This window comes from Heliangelus exortis, chromosome 16, assembly GCF_036169615.1.
Source record: "Heliangelus exortis chromosome 16, bHelExo1.hap1, whole genome shotgun sequence".
Classification (NCBI taxonomy): Eukaryota; Metazoa; Chordata; class Aves; order Apodiformes; family Trochilidae; genus Heliangelus; species Heliangelus exortis.
This window is the reverse complement of record NC_092437.1, coordinates 1,432,622-1,460,079: the sequence shown is the minus strand read 5'-3', so window position 1 is coordinate 1,460,079 and position 27,458 is coordinate 1,432,622. Positions and strand designations below refer to the sequence as shown.

Here is a 27,458-nt window from a genome sequence, read left to right as displayed (position 1 = left end):
TGCTGCTGGAGTCTACAAAATGTCCCACGCCCAACACATGTCTCTGGATTTGGTGAATGCCAAACAAGAATATCTCTAAGAACCTTAAATCCCAAGCAACATTTTCCCAGTGCTGATAAAGCCTGGAAAGCACGCAATCAGAGCACAGGCTCCCACCGCAGAGAGAAAAACAAAAGGCTCCCATACAAACAGCCTCACGTATACAGACAGTCTATTGCTGTATTACCTCATACAATGGCTCAGCTGAGAACTATGCTCAGGAAATGTACACTGGAACCCAGAAAGCCAACTGGAAACTAAATTCTTCCAGACAAAGACTGGTTCCAGCTTTTCTTAGGCAACAAACTAGGATGGAATAAAAAAAAAGCACCAGGCCTTTGGAAAGGCATTTCCTGCCTTTACTGTGTTGGTCCATGCAAGAGACTGCCAGGGCCTCTACATCCCCATGCAGTTGGCAGTGTCTTGGGTACACTTCCCAAGAACAGGGGAGCTGGGACACTCCTTCAACCCTCATGTCTCTGTAATAGGTCACTTTGCACCACAGCCCAGCTTGTCTGGAAGAGATTTGTTCTCACACCAAGTGGCCAAATCCCTTCGGAACAAGCAGATCACCAGGAGGGCTGGGGAGCACCAGGCTGGAATGTGCCTCCAGCAGCTGCTTCAAGGTGGATGGAGCAGCTGGAGCTGCACAGTCCTGCTTGTGCTGGCCTGGGGATGAGCCAAGGGCAACTCCCTTCCTAACTGGCTAAAAATACTTCCCAAAACTCGTTATTGATAGCCTGGTGTCATCAGGACCAGGGACCACTGACAGAGCTCATTTTCACTCCGCTGTTTCTGGCAACCCTTGTTCTTTCCTGCCTCAAGGAAAGAGTGCATCTCATCATGACAGAAGGTTGTGGCTCTCCTCTGTACAGGGCAGAGCTGACACACAGACCAGAGTCCAGCAGCTACTGCAGAAACAGCCCTGTCTTGGCTCCCACCTCTAGCAGATGAGGATCAGGAAATTAAAGGGATCCACTGAACTACATCAACTTGAAAAGGTTCATATCAACTTAAAGGAGCCGAGGATCAAACACTGGTCATGCTGTCAGGACCAGTTCCTCTCTAATGTATCAGAGGTGAAGTACAAGTGCTGGCTTCTTGTGACTGTACTTTGGAGTAGCATACTTGAAATGTGAGGTGACTTACTGCTGTCTCCCACTGATGGGTGAGTGTCACATCCTGGCAGGGTGCTGCACGATGCTTGCATTAATACTTGAGCACCACTTTGAAGCTGCAAACAGCTGCCTACATGGAAAATTATTTTATTAAATTACCTGGCTACCCAGAGGACAGGAAAGAAGGAGATATCCAACAGCACCTTCCTCATGCATTGGTGTCACATGGGCGTGACCTGTGCGTCTCCTTGGTACATGTTGAAGTGGCAGAGAAGGCTCCCCAAGGGAGCACCGCATGGGGACGGAGCTGCCACTGCTCATGACAGTACTGCAAGAGCAGAGGGGAGTGAAGAGATGGACCGATAAGAGACGAAATACCACAAGGGAGCATGGACGATGCAGGATGAGCTACCCGCCTGGGGGTAGCTGAAGGGAGGACACATATTTGAATACATCAAACCTGACAAGGGGAAACATATTGCAATTCCCAAGTTGCAACAGATGCCTGGGAGTCCTTTTGGCTGGGTCCTCATGTCTGAGCATGAGGCATTGCCTTGTTTGGCACTAGGCTAACTAAAAGAGAGACACTTGCATAGCAAAGTTTGGGCTCCAACCCTCTTGCTCCTGCTGAGTACTTGAATCCGCTTCTCTCTGCTCCAGGTCCCCATCACCTTCTGAACAGCAGCAGAAAACCTCCCTCCTCTGCTTTCTTTTGTTCTGTCTGCAAATAAAACGAGCTCAACAGGGAATCAGAACAAAGAACAAGAAAAAAAAAAAAAAGAGAATACGAACAGTTCTGTCCCCAAAGTCCTTTTCCTACAATTACAGATCAGAAAATAAAATCTATGTTCTGTAGCACTGGTAGAAACAGTCAAGAGAAAAAGCACATGCACACATGTACACACACAGAGATGTGTAGGAAGACTGCACACACCTGAAGAGTGCAAACTGACAGTCATGTGCTCAGGGTAGGCCACACAGGAAAATGAGATGCATAGCCTGAATGGAGAGGGTAGCCACATGACTAAGTAAGCAGAGGTGCTTGGAGAACATGTCCAACAGACAGCACCAACTAGTGCAAGTGGTGCAAGACTCACATACCCGGTTCTAGTTCCTGGCATGCCAAAGCTGATTTCATTCACATTCACCCCATAGACAACTTCCAGCATCCAGCTCTGTGACACAGTACTCTCTGCTAGCTCCCAGGCATCTGTAGATGGCAGCTTTCCATGTGTATGCTCTTAACATTTCAATCTTCTTTTCCAGGAAGATCTGGTGATACCCCTCACTCCACCTCAAATTAGGTCATTCCCCGTGGCTAAACCACCATGGAGCAGCCCAAGCAGCTATGCAGGGACATCATCAAATGGAATCAGTACTGTAACTAAGCCCTCACTGGTCATGTCCTCCTCCATTCCATGTCCCTGTCCCTGCTGTGTCCCAGTTTATTGCTACCTCGGACAGGCTCCCTGCAGAGTTTTCAAATACAAAGCCACTACTGCTCATTTGAAGTGAGCAGCAGGTCCCTGCAGCCCTGCTGTCACCTGGCACAAGAACACATGCTTCAGGGAAATTTTCCACACACTGAGGATGTTTTCTGAACATCAGCTTTCCAACTAAACTGCTCATGACTCGGGCCAGTTGGCAGAGCCAGAGGGCTGCTTTGTGCCTTAGGTAGTAACAATTTAACAAGGTAACAATCTCTTTAGCCACAAATTAAATGGAAATAGGAAATGTCCTGTGCAGATAAGCTGCTGCCTGGATTACGTCCCTTGCCCAAATATAAATTCCTTTGATCTCTGATCCCTGTGCACACACACACAGAGCCAAGCTGTGGCTCTGCACCTCCCAAGCCTCAACCTCAGTATTCAACCTTCATCGCTGCCCCCGTCGTTTCTGGTCACTCATCTGGCCTGTCGCAGGCACCACTGCAGATGCCTCACTGTCAGCAGCAAGGGCATGCAAACATCACCCAGCCACCTTCCCAACACTCCCTTACCATTCACAAACCCATCACTTGCCAGTGAAGCATCACCTGTGAGATGGCTGCTTTGCTCACCCGTTGCTTGTGCACGGGCTGTCACTCACCTGTCAGCTACTGCCCTACACTCATGCACTTGGCCACACATGCAGCACTTGACACCTTCACCTGTGCTGCTCCCCTCTGCCATCACCTTCCCTCTGCCACAGCCTCAGCCACAAGCCCCTTGGGCCATGTGTCCCTTGCAGGTGACCCCACACCCACTGTTGGAAGCAAGATGATGCAAGGTTTGGGCAGCTGCTTTACCGGACAGGATGGTTCGCTGTGTCAGGGTCAAGGGCAGTGACCACTCCCACGAGAGAGCCAACATGCGCATCCTCCTGGACCTCCATCAGGTTGGACAGGGGCCGGAACTCGGGGGGCTCATCAACATCCATCACTGAGACTCGCACAATGGTCTGGTCCCGAAAAGTGCCCAGGTCCATAAACCGTGGGTCCACAAACTTGTTGAGGGCCTCCACCACAACAGTGTGCACTTTTTTCGACTCGTAGTCAAGAGGCTGGGACAACAGGAGAGGGTTAGCCAAACCCAGCTTTAGGAATCCCCCATTGCCCCTTCCCTCACTGGAAATATCAGGGCAGCACTAAAGCCACCTGGTCCCCAGGCTGTACCTCCATGGGGGGGCTGGGAGCTCTCATGCCCATGGTCTGCCCTCTCACCAGCAGCGCCCACACTGAGAGGGTGGAGGAAGAGGAATCCTCCATTCCACTCCCCCCAGGACCCCCAGGCTGTAGGCAGCCACAATTCACTGGGAAGAGAACATGCTGTATGCTGCAGGTGACCAGGCTTTGGTCATTAATCACCCTGCTGTTATTTCTACAGAGGAGACAAGTTGAATGCAGTGGCCTTGGTGAACAATTATTCTTTCTTGCCTGCATCAAGTGTTTGATTGTTTTTACCACCAAAAGCAGATACAGTCAAAGTGCTGTTGGTCAGTTACAGAAATTAGGTGGACATATTTCTCCCCTAACAGGTGCCATCAATAACAGCCATAAGCACTCATCCCTGCAGCCTGTACACCAGGCAGGCTACAGAAGGCCCTGGAGCTGGGCTCCTTCTCAGCCTCTCCTCCCAGATGCAGGGCTGCATTTTGCCATCCAGGCAGAACAGAGGCAGACCTCTCCCTGCACCTGCAGGCAGAGAAATGCAACTGCTACAGCTAGAGCAGTGCTCAGAGGAGCACTGATTTCAACTCAAATGTGGCAGCAGGAGTCCCCAAAGGAAAGAGCCCTCCTGGAGATCCATGCCCTCTCTACCTAGCCAGCTTTCCTCATCTCTCACCTTCTGTACCATGATGATAGCCTCTTGGGTATTGCTGTCTGTGGTGACTTTGAACATCTCCACCCCTTCCTCATCCTTCACCTGGTATGTCATGTCTGTGTTCTCCCCGACGTCAGAGTCCTCTGCCTTCACCCTCCCAATGGCAGTGCCCACAGGAGCAGTTTCAACAATGCTGAACTGATACATCTCTGGAGGAAGAAAAGGTCCTAGGGTCACTGCTTCTGCCTTTGAAGTCCCTCCAGTCTGCTACAGCTCTTTGCAAAGCTCCCTGGACCATGAGGGCTGGCTCACCCCGCAAATGTGCCAGGATGTGCAGGGAGCAGAGCTTCTGTCCCACCACCCACCAGGGCCAAGAGGAGGACAAGAGCCAGTGCTCACCCTCCACTGCTGGCAGGACTTACTCTGTGGGAAGCGTGGTGGGTTGTCATTGACATCAGTGACAACAATGGTGACTGTGGTGGACCCAGACAGGCCGCCCAGCTGTCCCGCCATGTCCGTCGCACGGATCACCACCTCATACCGGTCCTGTGTCTCACGGTCCAGGTCAGCCACGGCTGTCCGGATCACACCTGGAACAGGCAGGACAACATGAGCACAGCAGAGGCACAGACAGGGTGAGGCTGGAAGGGGCTGCTGGAGATTGCCTTGTCCGAACCTCAGCTCCATGCAGCCAGATCTCCCAGCCGCTCCACATACAGCAGATGCTACAACACCAATCTTCAGATCCCTTCCCTGCACTCACTCCATTTTGTTGCTCTCACATTTGGCAGCCCAGAACCAGACACAGCACTGACCATCTTAACAGTGCTGTGTAGGAGGAGTGGGTCACCTCCCTCCACTGTTGGTGGTACTCGATCTAACCCAGCAAGCCCAGGTTTTGCTGCAGGAGTAACAGACAACATCTGGTTTACACCTCCCTGCAGGGTGACCAGGAGCCTGAGCTTGGGGAAGTGACCAGAACTAAAATGTAAAGGAATGTAGAACAAGAAACAAACAGTAGTAAGACACAGAAAATCCTCTGAATGGCAGAAGTTATTTCCTCTGTCACCCTGGAGTATTTAATTTACATGGAAATAAAGCAGAGGAGTATTTTGAGAATGAAAGAAATTACTCCTGTCCTGAGATGGTACCAGGGGCACATGAGTGCAGACACAGATACAAGACCATTAGTGGCACATTTTCAGTCCTACTATACCAGCAACACCTCAGAACAACTAGGAATCAGCTTCAAATCCCCTCAAGTTTGGTTTCCTAACACTCCCAATGATTTAGACATTGTTTTCTGTTTCTGTGATTGCCCTCTTATTTTCTATTTAACTATTAGCTTTACCTTCTCCTACTGTGAACTGCAAAATCCATCTTTGCTTCATTTGACCAGTAATCCTGCCCAGTTTTGGGAAGATGCTGGAGGGGGCTGCCTGGCTGAGCCTCCCAGCCAGAACTGCAACCCCCTGCCTGAGCATGGGCAGGATTGGCCTTGCACAGCACCCCAGCACTGCAGACTGGCACGAGCCCATCATGCTTGCAGGCCTCTCCTGTAACCCTGCTATGAATACAAAACTGCTATTTCTGGGCAAGCACTATCTCATTGAAATTTAAGCAATTCTGTTAATTAATGGGGTCTGAAGCATTTTATAATGAAAATGATTCGTGTCAGCACAATAGTGATGAATTGGGATGAGAGGGAAAAATCTCATGCATTCAACAAGGCTGTAATGACTTAACTGAGCTGCTCGTAATGATATAGCTCATAATACGCTATGCCAAATGGGAGAAAAGTGCTCAGACACTTCCCAGAACACCTCCAAGGTCACCCGTCCCAGGAAAGAGCAAGTCCAGGCCATTTGTCATGTGCAAAGCAGGGCAGAAAAATGGTCCCAGACAGATCTGATTCTTTTACTGGCATGAGGCAGAGAAAATACTTGTCTTTGACATGAGTGCAAACTGTGAGCAAAACCCACCTTCCTGACAAGACACGTGCTGTTTGTCCCAGAAAAGCAGGGGATACAGATGAACAGCCCCCAGAGCCCCAGCAGGTTTGCCACTGGACAAGCGGTTCCTCCTGAAGTTGCACAGGCTGTACCAGGCTACCTCTCAAGCATCAGGCTGGTTTTCTTTTAGACTGAGGCATCACTTAACATTTGCTAGTGTCCTTGACAAATCTGGGTCTCTAAACATAATCCACACCAGTTCCTTGATATGGCACTATGAGTGCTGCCACAAACACAACTTGCATGGTCCCATCTTCCAGAGTCAGTAGAGCCTCTGCTCCAAAAACCCAGCAACCCTGCAAAAGCAGCAGCAAGTGATGGTGGCATACCTCTTCTCAGGGCACAGGGACAGATGGGGCAAGGACCTCCACTGATGTGCACAGGACATGGAAAAGTCTTTGCTATCATCTCCCATTATTTACTTCTTATTTTTCAGACAGAAAAACTGCCAAACTTTGTCCTTCTCAGACACTGCTAACAAAGCAGAACAACCTCCAGCTTAGACTCATCTCCCTAGTTCTTGTCAGCATCTGTTATCGTTGAATAATACATCCACATGGTCGCACACCCTCTGGTACAAAGCACATGTGGCTTTCCAGCATGATCCAGATTAATCAGTGTAATTACCAGGCAAAGGGACACTTGCGGAATCACATAAATACCATCAAATCTGCTCAAAGAGCAGACGCTCTTTGGGTGATAAAACCAAAGCAGGACAAAGCATTCAACAGGTAACTGCCTTCCAGGAATCCCATCATTACAGGCTTTGCTCTGCTCTCAGATGTTTCTAGCTCAGATGTCCACATCCTTGGAGACCCTCAGGACAAGGCACCCTCCAGCTGAGGGCAGGCGGGAGTAACACGCTTGCTGCCACAGAGTACAAAGCCAGAACCTCAGGGAGTAATGTACAAGAGCAGGTCCTTGGGAGATCCTTGGTCCAACTACAATTCAAAGCTAGCAGTCTTCAAAGGCAGGTGAGATTACTCAGAGCCACAGCCAGTCAGCTTTTGAGCATCTCCAAGGATGGAAATGCCACCTTCATGGTGACAAGTTTTTATCTTCCTGCTATTTGTGTCTTTTAAACTGTTCATGCCTGAGAAGAGCCTGGATAAAACAGATTCACTACTCTCAGCAGCTTGGTCAGTTTAAGCAAATATATCTCTACCTCAGCCCAGGGTTGGCACCTACCAACTAGACTGTTCTGTAGCAGGCAATATTCCTGCAAAGTGATGAATAACACTGCTGGAGCCAAGGTCACCAGCCTGTGTCCCCCTTCTGGGTGTCAAGTATTTTCCATGTTTCCTCCCAGAGCTGTGGGCAAGGACTGCAGGCAGCAGCAAGCCCCCAGCCATGCTGGCCAGAGATTAGAAAGGACATTGCAAATGGCACACAGCAGACATGAGCTGGCAGGCACAGCTGCCTGCCAAAGGAAACCTTTGCCACTATAAAGGTGAATAATCTGCAGAGGTACAGAGAGCATAGGGAGACATAAAGCAACAAGAAAATTTGTCCTGCAAATTAATATGTACACTGTTGTCTCCTCTCAGGTAAATGCACCAGGAATCACAAACTCTGCACTGATCCAGCGTCAGAAAAATGTAAGTTAGAACGATCCTTGTGAAGACAGGCTTCCAGAGCTACAATAGGAACTAGCACTTGTCCTCCCACCCTGTGTCCTGCTGGGCCAGGCTGGAATCTGGGGCCTCCCATAGCCCCTCAGCAGCCTGCCCCATGGGGAGGGGGGCTCTCTGCGGGGTGCAGCACACCCACCCAGAGCCAGTGCCCATCACTGATGGCAGAAGTGGCTGTTTGCCAGCAGAAACAGCAAAGCATAGATGAGCTGACAGCTCTAGAAGTACAGCCTCCCCCAGCAGCAATGGGGCAAGCCATGAAACAGTGCCATGCATCTCACCTGTTACTGAGAGCAGGATCAGCTGCACTTAGTCTGCTAACCCAGAACAAATGAAGAAGGCAGCACAAAGCTTAAGTATGACTAATACCTGCAGGGAGCCTAGGGGACACTGCGAATCATACCTCCAGATTATGTATATACAAAGCTCCCCACTCATACACCAAAAAAACATTCAACACATGCAGAGCAGGCTTTGGGACCTGATTTGGGGTACACAACACAAATCCATGGGCAGTTCCAGTATCTGAAACTTAGTTCTCAAAGCCCAAGAAGTAGTGACTGGAAAGAGACTGAGAGAAAGAAAAGCTCATATGCTGCTTCTTTGCCATCACTCAATACTGTAGAAACTGGAATTATCCCCCACAGCTTTGTGAACATCATCAAATGCCATGTGGTAGCTCCCACTATTCCAGTGGGGCCATTTAGTTTCTTGTCCCCCTACAAGAAGAGATCTGAGACATTGTGGAAATTCAGGGCTTATTGAGTGGCACGGCTTGGCAGAGCATGGCATGCAGATGGTTTGGGTCTGCCTTTAAAGGTCCATAGAATCTGAAATCCCAGCTGCATATTAGAGCTAGTAACATCCATTCTTAGATGCAACTTAAAGATGATTCACATCCTGTACTCAAGTGTGCAAACACCACTTGTACTTCTAACACCTATGAAGGACCAACAGTGTGAGAAGAGCTGGTTGAAAAGGCAAGGAAAGAAGAGACAACCCATGCTGGAAGGAGGCTGTGGCTTGGGCGTTGTGCGAGGCAGCACAGGTACAGACCTGCACAAAAAGGCAGAGGAGAAGGGAAACAAATTGTTTGTCATCACCATATATCATAAAAGAAATGTAACATGTCAGGTTTTTATGGCTCTTTTTATGACCATTAATAACAATGGTGGCTCTGGGAGTTATGCTGCTGCTGTTGATAATTAAATCTTATGCTCAGGGCAGAAGCCTCCCCAGAAGCAGGTCTGTGTGGGCCAGCACTGACAAAGGGACATGTGGCTCATGCAGACATGAGGCCAGGGGCAGCTCAGGACAGACAGCAGCCACATCATCAGGGGCCAGTGGCAGAGCTGCTCTCTGCAATCCTGGAGACCCAGTGAGGCAGCTATGAAAGGCTATTTGAAGCTCAGACCTCACCAAAGAGTCAGCCCTAGTATCCGCTTTAGTGGTCAGATGTTCTGGAAACAGACATGCTCAAGAGGGGCCGGGTACAGTTCTGCAGACTGTCAGCAATTTTGCTTTTATGAATCACAAGCAAGCAGAACAGTTAATCAACCTCAGCAGTGTATGAAACAACCAGCTTGAGAATTAAGATGCAAAAAGTCAAGGAATCAAGAAGCTTGGATTCCCAGAGTGACATTAATTCTCACCACAGTCCGACAGGGCACATTTTAGTTTATGCCTTAACACAGAGTATTAATGTTGCTGCAGGAAGCTGAGCCTCTGCACGTCCTGGCTTGTGCATTTTGCTCCCAGTGATTCCTCTTCATTGTAGCAGTCAGGCTTCCACTCACACAAAGCTATTTCAGATTAACATGATATCTCATAGGCACCTGAATTTTCAGTGTTTATCCCATTGTTCACCTGTCACCTCCCCCTTCCAGTAAAACAAAGAAAATCCGGGAGAGAAGAAAGCCTGGGTGTAGTAGCTCTTGGGCAAGGAGTGGGTGCAGCCCCAAGTTTGCTCTTGCACACTCTCCACACCATACCAGCCACTGTCCAAACAATGGTATCTCCATTGTATATCTCAGGTCTTCTGTCAGTTGTGCTCACAAGCTACCCAAATTTGAGCTTTCCTCCAGTGACACTAGGGCTGTGCCTGGCTTGGCCAAACACACCAGACTGGTTTTAAAGAGGTAGTTCCACACAGAGGCACTCATACCTTCTTTACACTCTCCTTACACCAGAGCTTCTGATCCAAATATCACTCTCACTTACATAAAAACAGCCTTACAACACAGACACAGATCAGTCTGGCAGAGACTTGGCACTGCAGTCTAGGGGTTGATCTCAGCCTGTGTCACTGTGCTGCAGCAATAGGGTATGTGGTGCGGGGGGGCACTTTGCTGTCCAACAAGAGCTTCAGCTACCCAGCCTGTGTGTCCTTTGACAATTCTTCATTATACTGTGGGTACTTTACTGCATGCTTCATGCCTTAAATACCTCTTATTAGCATTTGAGTGTCTTCCCTCCTTAAAAAGCTTGCAAGGCTCCCATTAAGGGTAATGAGAGTCACACTCCTGGGAGGCAAGGAGAATATATACCAACATCTCCTGGTTACAGTCTACTCTAACCAGTATGTCAGAGCATCATCTGCTAGGGATTTATTACAGAGGCATTTTACAACAGGCTCTATTATACGTTATTAAGGAATGGAGGAGCTTCTACTGCTCTTTCATTAAATATTAATAGAACATTTATAAACCAATTCTTAATTTGAAGTGTTACCCTTAATCAAAGCCCCGGTGATAATGCAGCCTTTGGTAAGGCCCCCCAGGTAGTACTTAAACCTTTCACATTGAGATTTTATGTGCCTGCGGATGCATTTGTGCTCGGGGCACAAAGCACACTGAGGGGCTATGGCCAGTGCAGGAAAGCTCTGTGCTGACAGCAATGGACCTTACTCCAGAGCTGCAGGCAGTGCATGGAGCTGGGCAGCAGTCAGCAGGGCTGCTAAGCTTCCCCTCCAACACCCAGCCATGCCCCAGCACCAAAAGCCAGCAAGGAGGTGCCAGCTGTTGACACACAGCTGTGCATCCAACAGATGCAGGATGAGTGGCCACAGTCTGGTCTCCTGACACTCTATAGGGGGTTTCCCGGCCCAGCTGGGTGCTGCTCACCTGTTTTACTGTCCACAGTAAAGTGCTGCTCACCCTCCAGCACGCTGTAGACTACTCGAGCACTGCTCCCATACGTGGGGTCATCAGCATCAGATGCCATCACCTGCATCACTGAGGTGCCTGCAGCAGAGACAAGGAGGAAAACAAGTGAGGAAAAAGGCAAGAAAGCAACAGAAAACTCAGGGCCAGGGGCCAACACTGATCATCACTTGCACACGCTGATGGAAACATGAACAGTTGGGTGCAAACACAGGACTGCTTTCCCTGGAAGGCCTGAGAGCCTGCACTCCAGACACTGCTGCAGTGCTCCTTCTGTCCTACAGAGAGCAAGGAAGGAGTGGACCTTGGGCTGTTTCAGGGCTGCTATCTACACAGGACCAGGGGATTTCTGCTGGACCATCTGGGAAGGAGCTGGATGAGATTTTATCACCACTGCTGCTCCTTTCACACTGAGCAACAGTCACCTTAAGACCAGAGAGGGACCTCCCAGCCACAGCCTGATCCATACTGCAGCACCACATCTCTGCAGCAGACAGACCTGTAAAGGGATGACAGCCATGGGAGAGGAAAGGCTTTTTGCTTGCCCAGAGCCAGACACACAGCACCACATCCTCATGCTCTACACGTATCAGGGCAAGAGGACTATAAATTGGATAGAAGTCCATCAAATGCCTGCAATTAAGTTATTGATTTTCAATGCTGTCTCATTAAACTGGGTGTTTCACTCCAACTGTCCCTTGTGATGGCTTTAATTTGACATCATGTTTGATTTGACAAAAGAAGGACTTAGGACATGAGAATGGGACCAGGAGCAAAGAGGCTGAGATCTACAAAGACAACAGAGGGGAGGAAGGAGGGAAAGCCTAACCCTACCTACAGAAACCTCTGAGAAAGGAAACAGTGTGACCAAAGACCTGTGAGGACAGGCTACTCAGTTCCACCTGTAGCACCAGACTCAGGTCAAGCGCTGTCACCTTGACTTCTAGTTCATGAAGATGCAATGCAGCCTGCTCGAGGTCACCTACAGGATATCAGGAATCTAAGAGTCCAACTTTCCAGCATCCTCTATTCACAGCCACTTCACCCTTTTCCACCTCTGCTCCCTCTCTTTCAATCTGAAGAGCAAAAGCCTGCAGTTCTAGTTTAACCTGATACCCCTTTCCCCCAGAGCACTGGCTCCCACCCCAGCTCTGATATTAGTCCCTGCTCTCCCAGTATAGCATTGTCCACAGCAAGTACAGCATGTATGGCTTTTATTTAGTTTTCTGGCATGTGCCTTAGCCATAAAAGATGCAATAAATAAAGTCTAAGCATTCATCATGTACACTATAATCCACCTCCCATAACCAGGAAACCTGAACTCATATCCAGAGGTAATTAGACATGTAAAATGAGATAAAGACCTCTGTTCCTCCCCTAGTCAGCTCACCCCACAGAACCAGAGGAAACCAACAAATTTACATAAAAATTGACAAGGCAGAGTCCATCCATTAGTCTCTGCAATCTGGCACAGCAGATCAAAGAAACTGTTTCCCTCCAGAAGCAAGTGGGGCCAAGATCCTCCCTTCCAGGGCAATCCTCCCCTACAGCAGCACTGGGGCCACAGAGCACCCAGCTGCCCTGGTCCCCACAGGATGGGGACAGGGATATGGACCCTGGCCACCAGCCACCCTCCAGCTCCCCAGGCCCTGCTGTCCCCAGACTGCCCCTGTTCTGCAGCTGGAGCCATACTGAAAACCTGCCATGGATGTCAGCCAGCCCTTGACTCTGCAGGGAGGTTAATCCCCTCTCTGCTGTGCCCCGCAGGGAGCCAGGATCAGCAGCACAGAGAGGAGCTGCCAGGACCAGCACCCAACAGTACCCTGGGAGCTGGAGGGATCAAGGGGCTGTCTCTCCACAAGGCCCTTTCCTGTCACGACCACAAGCACAGCCACCAGCCCCCTGGGTCCTTGGGAATGGCCTGGCAGAGTAGCTCAACCCCCAGCTCCTGGCTTGGACCCATGGGGCTCTGCAGAGCTCTTTTGGAATCCTAGCACAGATTCACCATCCAGCATCCATCACCCCCTTCCTGACAGGACCTGGAGCCTCTGGGACCTGGTTTCAGCCATCCCGGGAGGTGCCACCCACCTGAACACTAATGGCTCCAGACTACTTGCTATGCCACTCACTCCTGACATGTTTAGCAAAAATGAGCATTAACAGGCAAACTCCAAACACATCCAAGAGTATAGAGACCCAACACTGAATCCACAAGCAAGCCAGCAGGACTTGTCTGTCACTTCCCTGAGGACAGAAGCAAAACCAGGCTCCAGCCACTCTCCGGCCCAGCTCCGGGTCTACAGCCCAGGCTGAGCCCAAAGGACAACTCTGCCCATGCCTACTGTACCCTTCTATGCAGAGCTCCAGGGCAACATGTGACAGAAAGGACCCCGAGAGGAAGGAGTGCTCTGTCACGCAAAGCCACAGGCCCTGGACTGTTGCCCAGAGTGCAGCACTTCCATCTCAGGAACCTGGTGGCTGTGGGCAGCTGAGATTTTATGAACAATGCAATTTACAGCTTTTGTCTTGCCACAACACATGCAGTGGCTGATAGCCCCAGAAACAAGCAGGCAGAACATCAGGGAAGAAAATAAACCAGAGGAGCTTAAAAATTACACGAGCAGAACTGAGTCTCTTCCAATCTCATGAACATCCTGATTTGGTAGAAAGCCAAATCCAACCCAGAGGAGATTAGCTGCAGAGTCCTCATGCCTTGCAGGACAAGCCCAAGGGAGCTAACCTGGCTGTGGTGTAATTCCTCAACTATATAAGTACAGAAACATGCTTTAGGATATCTTGACAGGGAAACCAATTTGCACAAGGCACGCCAGCCCCTGGTACCAAGCAGGTAAATATGGTGTCTTGGGGAGTAAACCAGAACACTAAATTAAGGGGGCACATGTTCCCTGAGAGGCTTAGCACATGCAGACTGGATGCAGAGAGGATGTAGCAGGTGCTCAGATCTGCAGGGCTACGGGTTCAGAGCTTGCATCATGACCAAGAGTACCATAATGGAGGGCAAGGAATGAATATCCCTGAGTACCAAGAGACAAGGCCAGCCCCAGCTCCTTGCTACCCAGCAGCTTCCAGATGCACACAAGTGTTTTAAACACTGTCAAGGAGGAAAAAAACCAAATCAGACTGCTTGCAAGTGTTCTGGCTGCATGTTAAACAAAGTATTTGTCTCTGCTTCCAGTGTGGAGATTAACAATTTCCCTTCACAATAATCACTTCTGCATTCAGCCAGCTTGACTAGAGTCAGGGCTTGACCTCAAGTTTGTCTGTACAGCCAAATCATCTCTAATCTGGACTTGATGCTAAACAGAGAAGTAAGGAGAGCAAAATGTACCAAGGGAGGAGTGGTGTTTGATGGAAAGATGCACATTTCCTAGCACATTCCTCACTCAAGGCTCTGCATGCTCCACAAATAGTCCTGAAGCAGGGTTGCAACACCCACTCTGTGCCAACAGCACAATTACCCTGCAGGAAGAACAGTGTGATGGATATGGGCTTACTTCTGTGTGAAACAGACAGATGTTAAGCATACTCCAGGAAGCTGAGGAAGGGACACCAGACCAGCCAATTTTAACATCTCCCGTTACAAGGTGAAGCTCCTGCAGTTCCCAGACTGTTGGCTGGGTCCCATCCTATCTTCTTTGGCTGCTCCAGGTCTCTTCCTTTAGTACTAGACTTTGCTCAACTCAGACATTTTGGAGTGATCAGCTGCCTACTGGGGTATCTCACATGGAGGCTGAGCCTCAGCTGCCAGAGCAGCCTGCAAGCTCATAGCCCAGAGTTTCTTCTTGAGGTTACAAAACAGCAGTGGGGCTGCAATAGGGTCTGCAGCATGGGTCCCGTCCTGCAGACAGGCTGGTCCTTAGCTAGTCTGGAGGTGTGTTGCACAACACTCCTAGATATACTCTATGAGAGTTTGTGCAGTTCTCGCATTTATTATTCCCTCTTAGACACTATGAAATTAAATGACTTTCCCTCCCAATTAGTACTCCTTCATTATGCAAATAATGGCCTTTGATCTGCTCCAGCTGTCACAGAGTGGACCTGACTGTATTTGTTTTATTCCTCTTTATGCCCCACGAAGGTACCCTCCTCTGTGGGCTGGGACTGCTTGTGGCAGGGAATGGGGAGCTACAACTGGTAGCTGCCAGGAGTGAGAAGAAAAAACACCCACTTGGGCAGCCCCAAGCACAAACCTCAGCAAGGTCTGGGGAGACAGGAGAGTGAGAGGAGGAAGGGGGTCGCTCTCCCTTTTCAGGCTGGGCCATAGAGCAAAGGCTGTCAGAACAGCAGAGAGGGAGTTAACAGCTCCCTGCAAACATGCTTCAAGCTGGAATAACCCTGGCTCTGAGGTGGCCACATCTCATCCCCTTCCCCAGAAAATGGACCATGTAGTGGCAGAGCTTAAAGGTGCTTGTGAAGCTCTCCCTGCCCTGTTAGCTGGGTCATCTCCAGGGCCATGATGCTGCAGAGGAGCCCTTATGGTCCCTGGGATGGCCAGGTGACAGAAAACTACAAGGTTGCCATATGCAGACAGCCATCAGCCTGGTAAGCCTGGTAAACCCTTGGCTCCAGCTCCCCTCTCTGAGCATGCAGCTTGGAAGCACATCCCACGCTGTTCACAGCACTCCTCTTTACTTTTAAGTTCTGAGAGTTTTAATTTGCAGGAATCGCCTCCTTTCATGTTGTGAAACCATGCTTCTTTCTCCCTCTGATCTCCAATTTTGCATAGAAACTGTCTCCTTTGATAAGTCTTGTTCACATCAGTCTGATCAGGCAGCTCCATAATTGTTAGTGATTTTCAAAGAACTGGGTTCCTTGTCTAATGCTCAGAGTTGAGAATTCCTTCCTTTTTAAATGTTGTTAAAGCAAAATAGATTAATTTCTTTCTTCCCTTTGGGAACAGGATGCCTCCTGCTTTGCTGCCCACATGCTGCCTTTTACTTCTCCAGAGCACACGGCTGTAGTTCAAGGGGTCAGTCTCTGACTCAGGAAAGGATTTGTACAAGTAATTGGAAGAGGAAGGAGAGCTCGGGATGCCTCGGGAGAGCTTGTTCTCCACCCATCAACAGAAATCCAGGCAGTAGCAGCTCCTCTACTGTGGGCAGTTCCTACACCTCTGTACTTGCTGCTAGCCACGTTCCAGCCTCACAACATGCTGCACATCAACCATGGAGAGCCAGAGCTGTGTCCTAGGGCAGCACAGACCTGAGCACCACCTTCTGCACCTGCTCCAGGATGTCTCCTCAGGCAGACCTTCCCACAGAGGCACAGCAGGGCCTGCCCTGCCCAGCCCCACTCTCCCAGAGCTCGCTGCCAACATGGCACTGTCACTCTCTCCCTTGCTGACAGTGCTGGGGACCTGCCTTATCTTTGATGTCAGCCAGTCTTTTGCAGAAGTCAGTCTCCTACCTTGATGCAGCCTTTGGAGAGCAGTGATTTATAGTTCTCTGCCTGCACATGCAGTCACCTCCATGCTCTGGCTAGTCGATGGGGGATAACAGACAGCCCATCACGGATGGGGCATGGTGACACTGGGCAGTGCAGCAAGCCAGCCACTCTCCCTGGACTTGAGCTGTGCTCAGCAGCACAGGAACTCACCATCAGGCCAGCACAGGGAGCAAGGGCAGCAACACTGCAGCTCATGCACCACCTCCCTGTGCCCCTCCTGACCCTCAGGTGAGCACAGGGTCACTGTCCTCCACTGCTACCCCTGTGGGAGGAGTCAGGCAGCCTGGTGGCACACACCCCAGCCCAGCCCTCAGCACTTCAGTGAGGCTGATCACTAGTGCATTTAAAAGACACCTGCTGGCCTGGAGACAGGCAGACCAGCAAGGAAGCCACACTTCTGCCACAAGGGACATGAGTTGCCTGGCCTCTTGGGGGAAGGCAGTGAGCCAGTGAGGGCCTCAGCAGTGCTGCACAGGAGCATGCAAGGGGATGGATGGCTGGGCAGCCACCAAGCTTTGGGGCACCAAAGCAGCACACAGAGGACTGCCTGAGCAGGGGCTGGGGCACTGTCAGAGAGGAAGAAACACCACACAGGCAAATCTGAACCACAGGCAGCTGTGAGCTCCTCAGGATGCAAGGGTTTGGTCCATCCCCTCAGTGTCTGGGAGCGAGGAGGCTGTGCAAAGCCAAGGTAGCAAATGCAGGGCAGGCAGCTGGCACGGCTGTGAGCTGCCAGGGCAGAGCTCCGGGCTGAGACTGAGCACTCCGCCACAGGCTGGCGATCAGCTTGCAGGATTTATTCACTTGTTTTCCTTAAGCCATCTTATTTATTTTTCCCTTTTGTCTCCCTGTCTCTGGCCTCAGCTGGAATCCCTAAGATTTGCAGGCAGTTTTGTGGGGTACAGCAGGATCAAGGTTTGACAGGAGAGAGGCGCAGGCTTCCCAGCCCTCCCACCCAGACCTACCGACAGGGGACAGCTCGGCCACGCTGCCGATGTAAGGCCCCTCCAGGAAGCGTGGCTCACTGTCGTTGATGTCCTGCACCTTGATGATAAACTCTGACTCTGGCTCAAGCAGCTGGTCTGTCTGCCGGTCACGGGCCTGAGCTCGCAGTGTGTAGAAGGTTTTCTGCTCCCGGTCCAGACGCTCGGTGGCATGGATGTCACCTGTGATCTCATCGATGAGGAAGATAGTCCCTGCGCCCTCCCCGGAGATTGTGTACTTGATGGAGCCGTCCCCCTCATCCGAGTCTGAGTGGATCTGCCAGGGAAAGAGGGAGAGGGTGGGAGCAGGCTGGGGCCACACTTGTGCCCCCATGGCCAAGACCACATGGGTGTGGAGCTCCTGGTGCCCACGGTCCCTGCATGATGCCCATCTGCTCCCTCTACTACTGTTGGAAAGCAGCATCGCACCACCACAAAATGCCTGTACATGGAGGAAAGCCCAATAAACTGCAGCTTCAGTCCTGCCTATGGCACTATATGCTTGGCAGATCACAAATCCTGCCAGTAATCACCCACATCACAAACCAAGGGACAAAGTCCACCACCATGGGGTCAGGAGAAAGCTGGAAAAATGAATGACAACTTAACAGGGCTCCAGAAAAAAGGCTGTCCTGTGGGCAAGGACCTGGGACCCTGGCAGTGCAGGATCACTTCTCTCAAGCTGCACAGCTGACTGGGGTGCAAAGGCAGCTCACCACCAGCATTTCTCATCTCCCCCACCCTCCACCCACAGCTCATCATTGCCCAGTCACAGCCACAGCCATGCTTGGGCAGCCAGTGATGGCAAGTGTCCCTGCCCGAGAGCTCAGGCACACACTGCACACCTAACAAAGTAGTGGGGGTTCACATCCCTCACAACCCACCCAGAGCCACCTCACACACCCAGGGCTGTGTTCAGGAGGGAAAGCAGACCCTGGGGAAGACACTTTTGTAGTCAATCCCTGATTCATTTTCTAATTAAGACAACATTTGAAATTAGGAAAAGAAAGGGTAAAGAGCAACTCCCCGTGGACCAGGAGCTGACTGGAATCCAGGCCAGACATCCGGAGATAATTTTATTGGTGGCATTAAACTGAGTTATGGGGTTTTTACAATCCAGTCACTTATGAGAAATCTATTAACAGTAACTGGACAGGCAGAATGCACCTTGACAGAGAGCAGCATGGGCATTAATTGGGACAATCCATAAGAGGACAGGCCCCTGGAAAGGCTTCATCAACAGCTTTCATTTGCTTCCTACAGTTTCTGCTTAGAATCAGCAAAGTCATGTTTCCTATACACACCCTGTGTTCCCCTACTCCTTCCCCCTCCCCCCAAAAAAAAGAAAAGAAAAAAGCTATCCATTAATCAGCTAATGAAATATGAAAATATTTATGGGCCATTCAATCTTCCAAACTGCAGTTCTATAATCCACCTTTCAGACATACAGCTCTACCAGAAAGAATTTATACCAGAGCTGCCTCTTTTTTATGGTGCCTCCATTATATGTCTTGTTAGATACAGTTTATATATTTATTTCATGAGCGAAGGACCCACCTGTTAGACAATTCAATGTGTTTTACACAGTATTTGCATATTACCACCCATGTTGAAACACCTCCCAAGGCTTCCCTGGGAATAAAACCTTCACCCAGCTAGCAAGTGGGGTTCTGAGCCCAGCAATGCTCTGGGACCTGCTCAGGCAGCACTTCCAGGAGCATGGCTGGCAGGGACAGTCTGCAGGAGCATGCTACCCTGGCCATCCTGCCCTAGCCCTCCCTACGGGAGACCTTACTGTGACCTCCACTTTATAATCCTCTCGCTAACATTCAGTACTACCCTGCTAGAGATCAACCCTCTCAGAAAGAAAAAGGTATACGTGGGCTGTACAGTGCAGGTAACAGAAACCTGTATTTTTCTCCTGAACACCAGGCTTGTGATTAATAATTATGCCAGAGATAAACCAGCCAGCACCTCTTCCCAGAACCACACTGAGCTCTCAGCACATTGTCTTTCCATATTTGCTCACTGCTGACTACTCAGAGCAGACACCAGCATCCCTGCAAACTGGAACGCTAGGAAGAAAAATAGAGCCTGTGCTCAGGGGGCTATAGAGATTGATTTACAAGGGAAGATTAAAAGAGCTAAATCTGTGCTGCTTGACTAAACAACAACTAATGGGGGAGGGCCATATAACAGACTACAGACATCTGAGGGGAGATGCCAGGTCCCAGGGGTGCTCTCTCCCTCCCAGCCTTGCCGTTACAGTACACAGGCTTGGGGACCCCCAGTGCAACTGGGCACCGACAGCAAGGGAAGCTGGGTGGCCCTGGGGCCCCACTGCACCTTCTCTTGCACTCTCTCCAGCTCTGGGGCCACTGGGCGTGCTGCATCCCAAGAGCAGAGGGGATCCCCACCAGCAGCTCAGCTTCACTATCCAAGGACAAGAGCATCCAGTACAGCCAGGGCCATCCAAAAGTGTGCAAAGAGCTGATCTGTTCAGTCTATTAAACAGGAAAGTATCTTCCTTGTCCTAAAAGGCTACAGCCAGGAATTCTGTGAAGCCATTATTACTCACTAATAATTAAATCAAAATTAAATGTGAACAGAAGTGCACATTCCTTATTAAAAGCAATTAAACATAGAGCACAAATACACAAATAAAAAGCTACTCTGGGGCTGGAAAATAAAGAAAATCAAATAAAAACTAGCCCATAATAAAGGCACACTCTGTTTGCTCCAACTCACAAAGCCCAAGTTCATCAATTTTCTTTAAATATTAGCAACTTAATTAAATCTGCTTTTTTCCCCTTTAATCCTCTCGTCTATCTAAAATAGATCTGTCCACATGCTGAAGTTTGTAACTAGTGCTGACCCCATAATTCTATTTAAAAAAACTAAAGAAATCCACATCAAACTGACAGCAGCCTCAGGGGAAATTACAGTTCAGAAGAAGGATTAACTAGAGAACCCAGATTTTATGGAAATGGTATCAGCCCTTTGAAAGGCACATGTAGGTGTGCAAGAGGCGTCCATGGAGGGCAAGCCCCAGCTGCAGCACAGGGAGCAGTGGGTTTCTGTGCAGGAAGGCTCCAGACTCACTGGCTGTGCTGGGACGGTTGGCACACTGCCTCAGAAAGGCAGGGCCATCCCAGCCCTGGCCACCCCAGCTTCTCCCAGCACCAGGGAGCCTTGCTTTCAGGCCTTGGGAACAATATTCACAGGGAATGGTTTTCCACATTGGCTGGCTGTTTATTCTGAGAGGGATGGGTGATGTGGTGAATGATGCGAAAAGGGGCTGTAAAATGGGTTAGTTGTAGGTTCCTGGGCTCATTTTGGAGATGAGGTGGTTGCTAGGCTACCTTTGGAGTTTGACAGGGCCTGATGCTCCAAGTCACTTCCCAGGGGAGCTGTGAATTAGCTGTAACTGCATTGGGCGTCGTGGTGGAGGAGTGAGGCTTTTGAGTGCCTGCTGAAATGGACACAAATCACCACTGAAAACCCAGCTGTCCCCTAGCCAAGAAGCCCATTTTCAAGCCTCCTCCAACCCCATGACCAGACAGCTGAGACCATCAGACAGCCCCGCTGCATGAGCTCTTGGGTGCTTTCCTTTGGACAGAGTCCATGCTCCCACAGCGCAGCTCTAGCTGGCTTGCACCACTCTCACTGCTCCCAACAGCCAGCACTGCCATCAATAGCATACAGATAACACACAGGAGCCACAGGGCAGCTCCTCCACAGCTCCCAGAAAAGGACAAAGCTCAGCAACCCCAAGGCACAGTGCTTCTTCAGCCTCAGGACACCAGGAGTGGGGCAAGCAGAGGTCCATGACCAGCCTCCCCAGGCCCCAGGTGGTCACACACCAGGAACTGACCTGGTCCTGCCCACTGTCATTGCCACACTCCACAGGGCACACAGGAACAGCAAGAGCCAGGACAGCAGGAACAGCCACACCCTTAGAGAGCAGGGAGACTGGTATCAGAGGGAGATCAGAGCTTCTCCAGCACAGGGAGACTGACGTGCTCCAGTGACCACTACCACACCTCACAGCAGAACAAGATGCACTGGCTGCAAACATGCCAAAACCTCCCAGTGCCTCTCCCCAGAAGTTCATTGGTGCCACTCCCTGTGCCCAGCCCAGTGAGGGACTGACCTGAGCAGCATAGCAACATGGGACAGCTCCCAGGAGCACCTGGCACACACCTGATGGGCAGAGCTCCTACTAAGCCCCAGGAAAGCTCTGTCACCAGTGCTGTTCCTCAGGGTCCCTCCAAGCCTTGCACACCCGCCTTGCACACCATGCTATGCAGGCCAGCCTGAGATACATAAATCCTTCAACAACCTCACTCTGGACACAAACAAGAGGAGGATTACTGTGCCACACCTAGCGAAGGACATGTCCTCCACCAGCCCCAGGGATGGACCATTTGCAGGCAGCCAGAGTTGCACCTCTGGCAGCAACTGCTGATGCAGAAAGGCCCTTGGTGCTACAAGTAGTTCTCTGGCTCCCAAGACGTGGCAGGGACCAGCACCAGCAGAGGCCCACCCACCCTGTCTGCCCAGACTGGTCTGCACATCTGCTCCAGCCCAGCAGCTTCTCCTACAGAGATGGGGCTGAGCTATCCCCACTGCCCTCATGACACCTCAGAGCTGTACCCCTTCTTGCACCCACCCCAGACACTTGTCACTCAACTGGAAGAACATAATGTGAATTTTGGTGTGCTCCTGGCCCTGGAGACTATGGGAGCACACTGACCTCACCACCAGCCAGCAGGGATCTACTAGGTTCCTGCCATCCCAGTCCGTAGTTGTTCTCTAACCAGGCCCCCATGACTGACCTTCATGCAGACCTTCTCTCCGTCACAGGCTGGAGACTGTGCTGCCACAGCCTGCCCTGCTCTGTCACCAGCCTGGTCAGCCCCATGGAGACACGGAGTTGCCTTACCTTCCCTACGTACAGCGGCTCTGTGCCCGTGTACTCCTCCACCACAAAGAACTGATTCCAGACCCAGCCACGCTTCACTCGCCCACTGGCCAGTAGCGCAGGGTCCCCTGGCTGCCCCAGGCCAGTGCCCTCCACCGCAGTGTGCATGGCCCAGGCCCCCAGCTCCTGGACGGTGCAGAACAGCAGCAGCATGGTCCACGAGAAGCCCTGCAGACCCTTCGCCATTGCACTCTAGGAGGCTGCATGAGCAGTACCTTTTGGAGAGACAACTAGCATCCTTTAGGGAAGACGAGAAGGAAAGTCCACACTATCAACGTGGGGCTCAGTGCTCAATGCAGAGCATCCCCATCCCTGCTGCATCCCGTATCCTGCAGCTGGAGCACTCCTGCAGCAGGCTGCAGTCACATCTGTGACAACAGGCGTCCCAGACTGCCTACTGACAGCACAGAAGCAGTCAGTGCTGGTGCCACACAGGCTGCTCCTGGGTCTCTGGAGAGGAATCCGGCAGCTGACATTTGTCCCCAGTGACAGAGCTGCAGGGCTCCATGCTTGGCTGCCGCCGGTCTCGCGGGAGGAGCAGGGTGATACCCAACCTGCTGCCCACCCCGCTGGTGGGCAGGGAGCTCCACAACCATGTGCAGGGCACGGGCACTCACCACCCTCATTCACTGGAGGCGAAGGGAAGCTTTTCCATGTACGGTTTCACAGACGAGTTAACAGGATGAGCTGCTGTGGCCAAAGTTTGTCTGTCTTGTGGTGGCCCTGGACTACTGCCCAACAAGTCTGGCAATGCAGGTGTCTGTGCCACACATGCAGGTCAGAAGCCCATTTGTAACTCCCATCTTCAGTGGGGTGACATCCCAGCACCTGGCGAAGGGTCCTTTGCCCAGCTGATGCCGGTCACTTCCATCCTCTGCTGGCTCAGACAGGGAGGTGCAGGGCAGCTGGCAGCATCCCCAGGAGCCTGGAAAAGGCCAAGATGTCAGTGCTGGTGTGACAGCAGTGCTCCCTGCCCTCCCCATATTGCCCCCCACAGCCTTGGTCACTATCTCCCACCTTTCCCTGCCCCAGGTACCCCACAGCATCCATATTTGTTCATCATTTGGATCTACAAATGCGATTTCCCCTCCATGCACACATCAGCTGTCACTTGTGCAAGCCCTGTGCACTTCATGCTCCAAGGAGCACAGGGTTTCCAGTCAGTGTATTTGTATTGTAGCAACCACAGTACAGAAGTACTAACATTCTGCCCCACCCCTCTTCCCTGCCAGACCCTTTCTTATTAAGACACTACCACATCAGCCATGTAAGGTTGCTGGCAATGGCATGGCTCTTGCAGTCAGGCCTCCCCATGCAAAAGCCATCCCACTGCTCCCAAAGGGCCAGATCTTGCCAATCTGGTGAGAACTCCTACCATCAAACACCAACATATTTAACATCAGAGGTGATACCCAGGGCAGGGGCATGACCTGTAGATGGGCAACAGACTGAATTTTTCCTTCCCACTGTTAGAAATCTCACAGGGTAAAGCAACTGCAGCCTTCATCAATCCAACATGGAGAAGAAGCTCCCAACAAGGGAAAAGATGTTGCCCCACCTGCAGCAGTCCTCAGAGCAAGGCACTCACAGTAACAGAATATATACAAACCTGTTTTATCACATGTACGTGGATATATAGAAGATACATATAATGAAATACAGTGCACCATTGCCACTAACAGCATCTCTCTAATTTCTCACATGTGGGAAATTTGTGGCTATTTTGGAGTAAGTTCCCCAGACAGCAAAAGATGTCAATAAACTGAACGGCACAAGTTGTGCCAGAGCAAGAGCTTCAGGCCAGCACTCAGGGCAAACAGTAAGTACAGGAAGAACATCTATCCATCATCTCTGCCCTTGCTATTCTACAGCACTTTTACAGCAAACGCCTTCAGGTGTGTCCAAAGTCCAAGAGCAATGGGTTATACATGGTAAACACAACTGCCAGAAAGAGAACTTAACAAATAGTCCATTGGAACATGTTCTAAAGGACTACTATGTAAGCAGAGCCTTTGGGAGAGGCAGTCACCAGCTGCTGAAGTCTCCTACTTTGCCCACCCTATCCAGGCTACTCCATACTGTCTGAAGCCCTGCCCAATAAGGCAGCAATGGCATCACCAGAGAGCAGTTCTGCAACCACTACAGACCTCCTGACCACATGGGGAGGCTGAAAACAAGCCAGCCCAATGGTGCAAATCCAGGCACTGTGAGAAATATTGGCATCCAAGGACCTGGAGCTGGTGGGAAGGCAGCACATGGCCCTGGCTCCCTGCAGCAGGCAGTGCTCAGAGCACACAGCTGGCTCAAGAGGGCAGCAGGAGCTGCCCTCACTCCCCTCATCGCACCATTTCACACCTGAGTGACAACTGCAAGCTGCCGATATCCTCCATGACCTGACCCTACATGCACGTGAGGATGACACTGCTGCTCATTCAGAAACAGACATTGTGCCTTTTCTTTCAGCCTTGCCACAGTTTGAACATGTAAGTGGAAGTAGCTAAATTCTAAACAGTAACAATATACCAGTAAAAACAACAATTTAATTGCACACACTAAAGCAAAGCAGAGAAGAAGTGAGGGCAAAGATGCTGCAGAGGGGAGCAGAGCTCCAGCAGTGCTGCACCCCGGCTTGTAGACAAGCTGGCCCTCAGTTCCCAAGGCAAACTACTCAGTCCTGTTGCATCTGACCACTACACAGAGCAGCTACTAACAGGGAGAGACCCACTGAGCAGCATCATGGGCTGGGCTGCCGTTGCTGTGGGAACCATAACCTTGTGTTTAGAGCCTCAGCCATATGCTGCTTTTTATATTTAACAGACTTCTCATTTAATTGCCACATCTGAACTAATGTGTTTGCTGGTGGCTGTCTCACATGTCTGAAGTTCAGCTAAACTCAACTAAGCTGTCTGCATGCTCTCCCTATGGGTAGCAGTGGAGGTGTAACCCAATCTGCCCCAATGAGCCTTTAAAACACACTCAGGTCCCAGACTGCAAAACCCACCTATGTGCCCCATTGCCAGCACCAGTCCTTGGTTCTCAGAGCTGCCTTAGAAACACTAACACAGGAACACTTCTGTGGCATGGCTCGCTTCCATGAACTGGGTTCTTCTTCTCCACACAGAAATTCTCAGCCCGTTTCTCTGCTGTCACAGCTTCAGGGCACAGCCAGGGTCAGCATCAATCTCTTCTCAGTGTGCAAACCTTTCTTTCTGGCTGTCACATCACAGAGGCAGCAGACCCAAGGGCTCCAGGTCCTGCTCGTGCCTCTGCAGCAGGCTGCACATGCTGCAGTAGGATGCAAAGTACCCTAGGGCTGCAAAGCACCACAGAAGGTCCCAGGCATAGGAACCAAGACTAGCACAACATTTAATTCCCCATGTTATTGAAGACCTTTCATCAACAGCTGGAAGTGACACTTCTCTCTGCCACTGATGAGCAGCAGAGCTGTAAACTGGTGGGAGCTGCTCCTGTTGCAGCCAGTGCCAGCCCCCGGCACGGCATCCCGAGCAGGCAGCAGCGAGTGGCTGAGCACGCCTGCACCCACAGGGCAGCATGCCCGGGCACAGGCTTTGCCAGGCAGGCTTCCACTCACACCATGAAGCACCAGCCTCTCACAACGCCCCAGGCCCAGGCTGATGCCCTCTCTCCCGCTGCTCCACCACCCCCACCCTCCCTGTTATCAGCACCACTCCCCTCTCCCCCCTCCAAGAGCTTGTGCAGTTTGTCAGTGTGTGTTTGGCACAACTGTACTGTACATCATGTTGACAGTAGAAATTACATCCTGAGCTTATGTTTTACACTGTGCTCTGTCAGAACTCACCGCAGCTCAGTGATCAGGACAAATTGAATAGCATCCCGTCCGTGTCAATATTTATTTCATTTTACAAATGCAGGCTGATGCAGGGAAAAGGAGGCAGGGGGAGGGGAAAGACACAGGCAGGCAACAGCACACAAAGATAGCACTGCCCAACACATTCACAGCGCTACACTTTGTAACTGTACTGCCTACTGCCCCTCCATACTCTGGCCAGCACCTCCTGACCCCAATGTGCTTTTATCTGGGAACCTGAGGGTGAGCCTGAAGGGCTCTACTATCTCCTGCATGCAGCAGTAACAGCAGAGACCAGGGAGCTCAGCACAGGCTCCAGCACCATCCACACACACCAGCCATGTCAGCTGTAAGGGAACAGCTGAGGCCACGTGCAAGCACAACAGCACCTCTGGAGACCACACCAGTGCCAGCTTGGAGTCTGCACCCACAGGGAGCCTCTCACCTGAGAACACAGGCAGCACAACAGCCCAGCCTCAGACCGACCTTGCTGGGAGATGGGGCAGCAAAAAGCCTGCAATTACTTCAACAGCAATTCTTCTCTAGTACTGCCTACAGTGGAGCATGTGGTATGTAACCATGTCTCCTCCTATTAAACAGAATTCAAACCCTCTTAATGCTCCCTTCCTGGGAAAGAGAATAGGCTGGCTAGAGCATGTTGCCAGTAACTGTTGTATGGTGGTACTATAAGCATGGCAAGGCTGCTGCAAAACTTTAAGATGGTGCATAATCTCCAGGCCTAGGGCTAGATGTGAACTCTGGCTCCTTGGAGCTCACTTTTCTCCAATGGATATTGTAAGAGAAGATGAAGCAATGATACTTTTCTTTTACAAACTTCTCAAAATCTAGACATGAGAGAGGAGGCAATCCTGCCAGATAAGATACTGTCAACTCCAGATTTGGCCATATGGCAAGTGTATCACACGCAAGCAA

The 27,458-nt window shown here is 50.8% G+C and overlaps 1 protein-coding gene across 3 annotated transcripts in view; it reads right to left on the bottom strand.

Moving 5' to 3' along the window:
* CDH22 (cadherin 22) overlaps positions 1-27,458 on the bottom strand; it is a 61,864-nt gene that overhangs the window by 19,538 nt on the left and 14,868 nt on the right. For all 3 annotated transcript variants that reach the window (XM_071759739.1, XM_071759736.1, XM_071759738.1), the window contains exons 2-7: positions 22,658-23,621; positions 17,695-17,989; positions 11,225-11,344; positions 4,882-5,049; positions 4,481-4,668; positions 3,445-3,698 (exon numbers count right to left, since the gene is read on the bottom strand). In XM_071759739.1, coding sequence (XP_071615840.1) covers positions 3,445-3,698; positions 4,481-4,668; positions 4,882-5,049; positions 11,225-11,344; positions 17,695-17,989; positions 22,658-22,882 — 1,250 coding nt within the window. In that variant the 5' untranslated portion in view covers positions 22,883-23,621. The remainder of the gene's footprint in view (positions 1-3,444; positions 3,699-4,480; positions 4,669-4,881; positions 5,050-11,224; positions 11,345-17,694; positions 17,990-22,657; positions 23,622-27,458) is intronic.